Source organism: Sander vitreus, chromosome 10, assembly GCF_031162955.1.
Source record: "Sander vitreus isolate 19-12246 chromosome 10, sanVit1, whole genome shotgun sequence".
NCBI classification, from domain to species: Eukaryota; Metazoa; Chordata; class Actinopteri; order Perciformes; family Percidae; genus Sander; species Sander vitreus.
The window spans coordinates 31,586,325-31,598,521 of NC_135864.1; the positions used below are offsets into that span (position 1 = coordinate 31,586,325).

Below are 12,197 nucleotides of genomic sequence, written 5' to 3' on the forward strand. Positions count from 1 at the left end.
TAAACTAACAGAAAAGCATCTCACCCCCCCCCTCTTCACTGCCCCTCAGAGCACTTTCCTGGTTGTCAGACATTTGGCAACAAAGTCTGGTCAGATATCAACTTATAAAACTGTGACACTACCACAGAGCAAACTGTGTTTCATAACTGTGACAGCCAGTCACTGTAGTGCTTTAATCACTGTTTCATAAAAGTGTTATGACAAAAACATGTAACACCTTACCAAACACGTCTAGAATTTTGTAAGTCATCATAACATAACTTGCAGTAAGGTAACCTACAACGTTAGTACTACTACTATTAATACAACATTCTCAGTAAGGTCTATTAAAAAAATTACTTTATTGAACAATATGATAATATACCTCAGCATATTATAAATATATATAACGTTTATAAGGGATTCTTGGTTACTGCAGATATTTGGCATGGCACTCAAAGCATTGTTTAAGTCCCCAGTTAATGCAAGACTAGGTAACTATTAAAGGATGATTGACACATTCTTCATCTTGAAGATGAATTCATAAGCAATAAAACTCACCCTTTTCACAATACAATACACTCACAGTTTTGCTTTGTTTTTTTTTTGCTACAGCCTTTAAACAGATCTTGCTATGTAACTGACATTCAGTGGCGGTTCTAGACCATTTCAAATAGAGGGGTCAGGCTGGGGTCACATGCGATTTCATATATATATTTGGTTCTACAAAAGACTACTGATAAACATATAACGATAAACACAAGAATACTCAATCAGTGTTAACCTACATTTCATATATCACTACACATAAATAATATCCCCTTTTTGAGGATAAAGGTGGGGTTAAAGACGTATGAAAATATTTGCCACAGTTAGGGGAGCCAGAGTGGGGTCGAGGCTTAATATAATGGGGGGCACTGGCCACCCTTGGCCCCAGCCCCCTAGAACCGCCATTGCTGAAATTGCATTTTAGCATTTTCCATTAACCTGTTATTGGGACTTTTGGGCACAGTGGCTGGTGTTCAGCCTGTTAGACTAGATATAACGCTGTAAGTAGGTAAGGGTCAGAGTTTAATGACTCTGATTACAGGATTGTTGTCATACTAGACTACATGGTATTATTAGCATATCCTGAAGTAGTGTATCCGGAACTCCTCAAATAAAACCGGTTTGATGCGCGCATGTGTGTGTGTGTGTGTGGAGATTATAGGCTGGTCAGTCGATCAGTGTCCATGTCAGTAGTAGTGGTGCTGGAAATGTAGGTCGGGTGGTCTAGCCTGTGAACTCAATCCCACAAACAGACACAAACGCTGACTGACATATACACCGCAGACAGAGACACACACACACACACAAAACAAAAACACAAAACAGATACACTGACTTATACTTATATATATATATATATATATGCAAATGAGGACACTCAGAGTATTATGCATGCAAGCACAAACTAATCACACACACGCCCAGTCAGACACACACATACGCAATAATCACAGCTCCTCATGTCCCTTCACACCTTGAAATTGTGTTATGTATCTAAATAGGCCAACAATGCAGTCTAGCCAGGTATTCTAGCACAGACTGTCTGGATGTTGTATATTGGGCTGGGACCAGCAGTTATCCTCAAAGTCACAGACTATTATACAAGGTTCTTACTTACTTGGCTGGAAAGAAAGCTGGATATTCATGTGATGGATTCCTTTAGGAAAAGAATGCATAAACATACTGGAATAAGAGGCATGGAAGAATCACGATTACATGTGACAAGGGGCTTTGATCAGATTTTAACTGTATGTGCCTAATACATGTATGACCACAAAAATAAGGCTACATTTTTGCCACTTCATGGAACATATGAGTTTTTTTTATGGTTACCTAAACAAGCAAAATCTGATTTACGTTGGTCTCTGTCTGGTCAAGGTCAGTTCAAGTCTGTTACTTATTAAAATAAAGAGCAGTTTTGTGTAAAATATAGCCTCTTTATCTGTATTGAAATCCCAGCATTGCTAGTAACTGCCTTATTACAGTGATGAATGACGTTATCATCAAAGATAAACATGTATGCAGCTTTCACATAAGCTTCAAAATCATTTACTGATTTTAAATAAAAGTTATTGAGCCTTGCATTTTCTTTTTCTATTATTTTTCAGTGCTTTGTGAAAATGCATGCATTTTCTAGGTATTTAACATATGACCGATTTTAAATGATACTGCAATTTTTTAAAATGAATGGTTAATATTCTATTTGCTAATTAGTGGTAAACACAAAATACAGTTGAGGCTGATATGACAATCATTAGTTTTACAGGTATTTGATGATCGAATACCTGTAAAAGTATTGGACAAACTTAAATGTGAAAAGTCAAGTCATCATCACAGTTATTACAATTCATCATGAGGGGAACATGAATGTGCGTATCGAATTTTATCAAACAAAATAATATTTTGGAAGACATTTCACCCAAAACCACAAATGTCAACCACATGGTGGGGCTAGATGAAAAGTCAGAGGATCACCAAAGTCAATATGACTCATCTTCTGGGGACCATGAATGTCTATACAAACCTTCATGGCAACCCATCCTGTAGTTGTTGAGATATTACAGTCAGGACCAAAGTGATGACTGACAGTGCCATCCCTTATTCTAAGCCTGGCTTAGAATAAATGCTGTTCAAACCTTTTCAAACTATATTTTTAAGGCAGTCCCACAAGTTGACAAAACATACTGTATGTTCAAACAATATTTGGGCCAATTTGGAGAACATTTATTTTTGGGTTAAGAACAATTTGTATATGGCAGCGCGAACGCTTTGGGTTGGGTTTTTAGAGACATTCCCTTTTCTGTTTCAGTTCATTTCTTTACACAATAAACTATATAAGCCCTATGATTGAAGGCTTCGTTGACGATGAACCTTTGAAACAGCTTTATAATATGATTTGTCAACTGTCACGTCTGTTAAGGCTACTAGTTTAGTTGTTCATGTGTCAACTAATTTCCAAAGTGTGTTTGTGGTGGTGTTGTATAGGTGATAAGCCTTTAAAAAAATGCCATATGAATAGTTACTAGTAGTTAATAGTATAGCTCGAACAGATCTGAACAAATGATTCTTTGCCAATACAGGAATGGACAGATTTTATTTAAGAAATGTGGTTCAAGAGTTAAACACTCTTGATGTTATTATGGCAAACATACAAAATAAACAGAAAAAAAACTCACTATTTGACTTTTTATACAACAGTGCTACAACTCAAAAGAGAAGTACATCCTTTGTTCGGTCACTGGTTTGAATTACATGTATAAAAACATGAGTAGAGAAAACAAATCTCCAGATTCATTTTTTGATTTGCACATCCTCTTGTTTCAGAAGTGAGTGTACAAAATGTTCAGTCTCAAACAGCACACGAGACCAGGTAAAGTGGCTACTTAGTAAGAGAGTATCTGAGTGCTCACTTGACTGCATTTGTATTTTGGCACAATGGAGGCTTTGCAGCTGACTCAAAATTCCCATCGACCACTGAATGTAATAATGCTAATATGTACAGTTTACAACAAGGCAAGATAAAGAAATACAGGCTGGGAGTCCTTGTCTTTTTGTCGTCAGTATGGCCATTAGGTACTCCTGTAAAGCAGCCAGCTGGCTAACTCTTGTTATCATTTTGCACTCTGTCAGCAGTTATGTTGGATGCCAACACCATCAAATCATAACACCATGACAGGCAGATTACTATTATCTCTCATAATATCACATTTGAAATGATTAAAATGATTCAATGCAATTTACAAAACTCCACTAAATCTTACAAAACAAGCAGAGAGGACAGCTTTATTAAATAACAGGCCTGTGTTGTATATCAATCTTGGATCTTGAGAATGTTCCTCTTCTCCAGATCATTCATCTCTTTGAGAATCAGAGCCACGTTGTAACGGAGCTCTTGGAATTTAGACACAGGCACCTGGACGAGAAAAAACAAACAATTCACCGACAATGTAACAACTGCATAGCCAAGGTGAAACTAAAATGTAGATACAGCATAATATTACCACAATGAGATACAAAATACAATAGCGATAGCATATCGGCTGTTATTTGTAAATAACGGCGGAAGAAATAACATTGTTAGACAACAGAGTTGGTAATTGGATACAGGATTTTTTGCCAAATAGGAAGCAGCAGGTTGTGGTTAATGGTGCCACCTCAGATTGGAAGTGGGAACCCACAGGGATCAATTTTGGGCCCTGTTCTCTTTGTTATATATAAAAATGATTTGCCAGGTATGATACAGTCTGATGCATACGTTTTTGCTGATGACACAAAATTATTTAGAATAATTACCAGGGACACCGACCCAGCCCATCTGCAAGAAGCTCTCCATAGCATGAGCAAATGGTAAATGAGTGTGCGGTAAAGCATGGAACGAGCTTCCAGAACAAGTAGTGAGGTCCCTTTCAGTTAACGCTTTTCAAGAATACGTTGGATACATTTTGTTTGTCAAAATGTACAATTATAAAGCTGGTTTGTAATTTATTTATGCAATTAATTTATGAAATGCAAGTCATTTTAAAACCATTAAATTTGTGTGATTTATGAAATGAGTGCGATATCAAATTTGTTTATTACAATCATTTCTTTTTGGTTTTATTCAGTGTTGGTCTGGAATAGAGGATTTTACATCCTGCACAAACATCTTAACGACTGAAAATGGGCTGCTCCCAAAACAATGTGTTTTGAGTAAAACACATACGTACAGTACATTATATATTTATTTATAGCTATCATCATTTATGTGCCTAGCATTCTTGTGTTAAAGATTCAAGCTGACTTTTTGTAACTAAAAAAATTAAAAAATACCTCTGCTTATTAAAAAAGAGAGGTTAAGAAAAAAAAGTGCAGCCACCTCCTTTGTTTTTTGCGATTACAGCAGCAGATACACTCGTCAGACACACACACACACACACACACACACACACACACACACACACACACACACACACACACACACACACACACACACACACACACACACTAAAAATACACATCAGGTGACGATAAGGTACGTCAATCAATAGAATCTGCCCCCGGATGTTGTTGCTACTAATCTTCCAATTCTGCTGTAATCTCATTACACAACCGTTGCACTAGGTTAGGCGACAGGCTCAAGTAGAAGTCCTCCCTCCTGCTTAGCCTAGTAGCCTACTTTGAAAGCAGCATCCATCCTGAAATGATCAGGCATGTTTGGAGTATGGCACCCCCTGCTGAGTAAAGCATCGTATTTGCTTGTTGAAGATTAGACCCATTTTGCTGCAGAGCTTCATACTTTGTCTGCTCACTCTTTGTATTATTTCTGAATCACTCATCACTAAACATTTGTATGTTTATAATACATGGTACAAAGGTTATATTATAATATAATGGGCTGTGCAGGCAGAAAGCTTGCTACACAGGGAAACTACAATCCTTTGTTTAATATAAAGTCCCATTGTTGTGTCTTTTGTTTTGTTTTTTAACTGAAGATTGGATCTTTTCATGTCATTTGAACTGATAGGTTTGTGAGAACAGACAGAAGAAACACAGTCAGAGGTTCAGCTAAAAGAGGCTAAAGAAAAAGGCTACTTTGGCAGTTATAATATCTATTCAATTCTGCTATGTAATAAATGTTGCGTTATACAATATGTGTAACAAGTAGAACCACGCAGATACTGTTTAAACAAATACACAAAACTGCCACAGTTTATCAGAAAGACTTGGTCAACAACAGGTTCTAGGTTAGGCTGTAGTTAACAAATGTTACCTCATTCCACTGTGATCCTAATATGCAACAACAGAAACTGACCTACATTAAGCCACTGGCTAACAACCAACTTCCTTCAACCCTCAGGCTGAAGATCAGCTGGAAATACACACTGCCGTGTAGAAACAACACTAGCCATGTGGACAAAATGACCATTCATAGGAAGACAAACCTTTCACACTTTTATAAAGCAATCTGAGATCTATTTAAGTTTGCAAAACATGTATGTACTGTGGCTGATATTTAGACATATCTAAGTATTGCCCAACACCTGTATCAGGGGGAGGAGAGGGGTTAGAAACCACCCTTCTCTCTTTTTAACAACTACTTGAGTGAACGGGCCTCATTCACCAATCTCTTACCATGTTTTTTTCTTAAATTCTTTCTTGAGAAAGGTCCTAAGAAAAGCCTACGTCAGATTCATGCGGTGTCCTTAAACTGCAGAATTGTTCGCACCTGTGTTCTTATAATGATAAGACTCCAGAGGTCTTTTAAATCAATAAAAATCATTTTAAAATCAATATTTTGTGCAATTTATTAATTTCTTTAGTAAGCAGCGGCGTAATAAGCAAGATAATGTAGAACGAGCGGGCCCTTAGTGCCTTTGGAATTAAAATAGCCCCACATCCCCTTCACCATACCTAGAGATTGGCATGGTTGTATTTCAGTTAGCCTGATAGCTGGTTTGATTTGCATTGAGAGATGATTTTATGGAAAGTACCCCATGCCAATCTCTAGGTATGGTGAAGGGGATGTGATGATGTGGGGCTATTTTAATTCCAAAGGCCAAGGGAACTTTATCAGGACTTTATCAATTTCCAAAAGATGATTTTTTTTTTTTTTTTATTCCTCTTTTTAGTCAACTTTAGCATGCGTTCATAAACTTATGAGCACCACTGTATTTATGATCTGGGCGCATATATTCAAAACGAAAACTAGGGATAGACCGATTATCACGATTAGCGCTACTTTGGCTCGGCTACAGCTCCGTCTGTCCCTCTGCTTCGGTTTCACTCCCCACTGAGTCTGACATCATGTCCTCTGACTATCTTTTACTGGGTATTATGTTGAAAGTTTCTCATTTATTAAATAATTGCTTAAAACATTTAAATAAAGTTTTTGTGTTGGAGTTAGTAACATTCCAAAATCTTCATTTTGACTTAAAAGAACACGTCGACTTATTGGGACTTTGTCTTATTCCCCGTCTCCCCCAGAGTTAGATGAGTCCATACGTACCCTTCTCATCTCCGTGCGTGTCGTAACTCTGTCTGACGCACCCACTGCTAGCCTAGCTTAGCACAGATCCTGGAGGTAACCGGCTCCAGCTAGCCTACTGCTCCCAATAAGTGACATAATAACGCCAACATTTTCATATTTACATGTTGTGATTTGTATAGTCACAGCATGTACAAATAACAAGGTACTTGGGTGGAGTGATTAGCTCACAGCACCTGAAAAGCCCCGTGGTGAAGAGCAGATAGTAGCAACGGTGCTTTTCAGGTGTTGCGCTAATCACTCCGCCCAAGTAGCAGAAGTAGCAGTGCTTCGCCTTCTGAGAATATAGTTCCCAGTATGTATACGGTTAGAAGATGGCTGTGTCTCATGTGACCTTGTTATTTGTACACGCTGTGACTATACAAATCACAACATGTAAATAGGAAAATGTTGGCATTATTTTGTCACTTATTGGGAGCAGTAGGCTAGATGGAGCCGGTTACCTCCAGGATCTGTGCTAAGCTAGGCTAGCGGTGGGTGCGTCAGACAGAGTTACGACAAAGAACGGAGATGAGAAGGGTACGTATGGACTTATCTCACTCTGGGGGAGACGGGGAATAAGACAAAGTCCCAATAAGTCACCGTGTTCCTTTAAAGATTTTAATAAGAGATGAGCCGATACCGATACCAGTATTGCCTCCAATACTGCCTAAAACGCTGGTATCGGGAAGTACTGAAGTTAATGTACCGATCCGATACCACGTAATAAAGCCCAAAAGAAAATCTACGTTAAAGTAGTTTATTGATGTTCTTTTTCCGTTATAACTGACTGTCAAACTGGAGAATAAAAGAAAGTTCTGGGGCGTTCATTGTTTGTGTTTGTTTCACAAAGAGTTTAAACTGAGCCAGACTGACAACAAAGATAGAAATCATATCACATCCATACAATGGTATCGGGCCATCTCTAATTTAAATTTTCACTGTAAATGCATATTGGTTCCAAAAATCGGTTTTATTAACTACCAATAATCTTTTTTTTAAAAAAAAAAAGAGAATGTCAACCTGCCGCTACTATCAGAAATAAAATAAACCTTGTACCTCAAAGCGGTGAAAGCTCCCATCTGATAGTTTCATCTGCATCAGAACAGAAGGCTGCAGGGCCCTGGCTAAAGAGCTGTGGAGACAGAGGATATACACAACGACATGGACTTCACTCACTTTACACTAAGTGGGAAATTACATTTATTCAAGAAAATGTTTCCAACGCTGTCACATCTTTGAACTACCAGACACCAAACAAGTAAAAAATAAAAAAAATAAAAAGCTTCAATGAAGTGGTTATAAGTTGAAAAACAAAAACATGTTTTCTCGCCCTCAGTACATTACCTTGTAGAAATGGCAACATCCACTCGCCATTTAAAGTCTTCTAATGTGGGGAGGTGAGGATCATTCCGGGAAGTTGCCGCATCTAGAGCTGCACGCCTGCATTACAAAGAGAGGTGTCACACAGCAATGATAATGTCTCTATGACATTTGAATGCCATTCATAGCCACAGCACTGTTTTGAAATTCATGGACACATCTTAAAGTGCTCATATTATGCTTTTTGCCCTTTCCTTTTGTGTTATATATCTTTTTTGTGCACATTATAGGTGTACAAAGTGAAAAAGCCCAAAATCCACCCCAAAGGGACTTACCATCTCCAACAGAAAACACTGTTCACAAACTGCTCCAAACAGCTCTATTGTAGTCCAGCCTTTACTTCAGAGACAAACGTGGTCACTTTGGAACACACGTTATAATGCTCGCCTAGCTGCTAGCGTAGCACGCCCTCATACTCTGCTTCTGACTGGCTAGTAGTCCTTACCTAGCTACTGAGCATGTGCGACTCCCAACAAAGATGGAACAGAAGTGAGATGTCTCACTCTGTAGCTAAAACAGAGAGCTCAACACACAGGGTGAAAAGAGGAGCTGCAGCAATGTGCAGTACAACAAAAATATGGTGTTTTTTAAAAATGAAACCATGAACGCATTCTGATATAACCTCTAAATACAATTATGAACCTGAAAATGAGCATAATATGAGCACTTTAAGAGAATGTCTGAGCTTAGTCCTGTGGTAATGAAAAGCAACCACAACACTGACCAAACAAGTTTAGGTTACAATATAAAAAAGGCATGTTATCTTTATTGTACTCAAGGGAGAGCTGTGCTTTTACGCGAAGACACAAAAACAGAGACTAAATGTATAAAAGGTCTAAATTTTAGAGGCCGTAAATCCAACATACCTGTTGCCAAAAACCACACTGGCGAAGTCTGTGATAAAGTCTTCAGGTATCCTAAGTGACAAAGTATAAATTCAGCATCTGAGGATGAAATTGTGTTGTGTATAAGCAGCAGTGATAATGCATGAAAACGTTGAGGATATGATTAAATGATGAGCCTTGCCTTAGTTCTGTGAGATCTTCTCTGAAGGCCTTAACAGGGACACAAACAAAATGTTTGGAGTAGTATTTTATACTAGTGAAAAATGTTTACATCTTAAAATGTACATTCAGTGCTTATGAAGAGGAGCTTTTGTTGCCATAGATACCCACGTAGGTGAGTTATGTGTAATTCAGCAAGAAGTCAGTCATTTTCTTATTTACACCTATGCTTTTTTAAATGTCTTCTGTGAGAAGTTGTCGATGTTCAAATTTTTTGGCTAAGTCCTGGATCTTTACAATCCTACCTACAGCACCTTTAACTTAGTCACTTTTCCAGTGTCAACACACATTCTCAATCAGAATTAGTATGTAACATGGAATTGAGACTCCTAATGTCATGTCTTGTAATAGCAAGAAAACGACATCTGAAACTAATATCAGTAATATTTGCTTTGTTCCATTTAAGGCCGTTACAGACCAACCAGACGGCCGACCCTCGGCAGAAAAGGCAGTTGGACTGATCAGTCTCCCCGAGTTGGTCAAAAAAATGCCTCGGAACACACCAAAGCAAAGAGACGTAATACGTCTCCATAACAGCAGGCGGCGCTAATCTGTATTGTCGCCCAAAAACTTAAAAGTGGCAGCTGATTGGACGAACACGTCACGTGGTTCTGGCTGCTGCTTCCGGATTTTGGATTTTTCCACCGGCCATTACTGGCGACTCATTCAGAATACGAAAATAAAACGAAACGTGTTTCTGAAAACATTTTAAGAGAGAAATAGGCCGTGCAGTTGCTGAATCTGTCTTCATTTCAGATTGACAGAGGTCAGTTCAAAAGATTTTCGTCAGATTTTGAGAGGCTTAGTCACGGTCATCCCACTTGCCATTTCAGGGCGAGTCCCAACTGCCCTGTCTCTGACCAAACATGTCAAATCAGCCAAAATGAAGGCCGACAGCTCCTCCAACGGACTACGGCACGGAATACACTGAACAGACTCAAGTCACTGACCTCGCCAGACTGTCCAATGGACGAATATCGGCCCGGTGTGTAGCTGCCTTTAGGTGTATTGGTAACTAAAGTCATGACAGGGCAAGCAATCACAATACCAGGATCCTAAAACTGAAACACTTGAGTCCAATGAACTCATTATTAATGTTTTTAGTAACATCTTTGCTTTTCCTGCTATGACATAACTAAGTGTCTTCTGTGGGAAATGGTTTATCTGTATGTGTAAGCTGTAGCAGGCTTAGCTGCCAAGTTACTGACACAGAATCATTTTGTGTTTTGTGCAAACATATTCCAACAAATGATTCCCAGTGTTTAACCTCAACGTACCTCCTGTTTAAGGGATGATGTGGGAATGCGGATGGCCTCGGACAGCACTCTGTACATCCCAGCTACGATGTGACTGAGCTTCTCCTGGGGGATGGTGCTGCTCTCTGCTATAGACTTCATCACCTCTCTGCAGTCCTTCCCCTCCAGGGCGCTGACCACAGCTGGACACAGAACAATACACTAGGGCTGGGCAATATATCGATATTATATCGACATCGATATATGAGGCTAGAGCTGGGCGATATATCAATATTATATCAACATAGTGATATGAGACTAGATATCGTCTTAGATTTTGAATATCGTAATATTGCATAAGTGTTGTCTTTTCCTGGTTTTAAAGGCTGCGTTACAGTAAAGTGATGTCATTTTCTGAACTTACCAGACTGTTGTAACTGTTCTATTATTTGCCTTTACCCACTTAGCCATTATATCCAGATTACTGATGATTATTTATCAACAATCTCATTGTGTAAATATTTTGTGAAAGCACCAATAGTCAACGCTACAATATCGTTGCGATATCGAGGTATTTGGTCAAAAATATTGTGATATTTGATTTTCTCCATATCGCCCAGCCCTATATGAGGCTAGATATCGTCTTACATTTTGGATATCGTACTATCGTGATATGACACGTGTTGTCTTTTCCTGGTTTTAAAGGCTGCATTACAGTGAAGTGATGTAATTTTCTGGACTTACTGTTTTATAATTTGCCACAGTATCCACATTATTGGTGATTATTTTATCAAAACTCTTTGTGTAAAGATTTGTGAAAGCACCAATAGTGAACCCTTCAATATCGCCATTGATGTATTTGGTCAAAAATATCGTGATATATTTTCTCCATATCGCCCAGCTCTAACACAGGCACATTAACTCACTTCTTTAATGGCTTCAACAGCTAGTTCTGTACTTGTTCAGAGTCTCAGTTATGGGGTACCATCAGAGTATATGCACAAGCACGGACATTGGGCGGGTCACGAGTCATACTTATCCTGCGAGTTATATTTGAGCTGTTTACATGCTTCTCGCAGTAAAAAGGCTATTAGTGGCCCCCAATATCATTGCTCAATGAGCAACTCATAAACGTTCAATTGTGTTGTATTAGCTACAAACATTTCAATCTTGCGATAGCTGTTTTAGGAAGGCAACTATATAATCTCGCACACAACTAGCATATAACGTTACCTTTCAGTATTTTTCTGAACAACTCTTGGTCCACATCCTTCAGGTTTTTCGACATTGAGTCGATTTCTGGTGGTATCCTGCCTCCCAGAAAGCTGGAGTCCTTTATATGGCTTGCGGACATGACTCACCATGCACTCATATGCTGCATGCGGAGATAACAAGTAGCAAAAAGAGAAGTTTAAGTGGAGACGTTTGTGCTCTTTATATGCCAGTTTTCTGTTTATGTGACAGCTTCCGCCTTCACGTCACATG

General features: G+C 38.6%; 1 protein-coding gene across 1 annotated transcript; it reads right to left on the reverse strand.

Moving 5' to 3' along the window:
- Positions 1-3,102: 3,102 nt before the first annotated feature.
- On the reverse strand, positions 3,103-12,195 carry commd5 (COMM domain containing 5). Its single transcript, XM_078261139.1, has 7 exons — positions 11,946-12,195; positions 10,755-10,915; positions 9,440-9,468; positions 9,280-9,330; positions 8,378-8,473; positions 8,090-8,165; positions 3,103-3,940 (listed from the first exon to the last, which is right to left on the reverse strand). Exons 1-7 carry the CDS (start codon positions 12,064-12,066, stop codon positions 3,839-3,841), a joined length of 636 nt encoding a protein of 211 aa, XP_078117265.1. The 5' UTR covers positions 12,067-12,195; the 3' UTR covers positions 3,103-3,838.
- Positions 12,196-12,197: the final 2 nt, after the last annotated feature.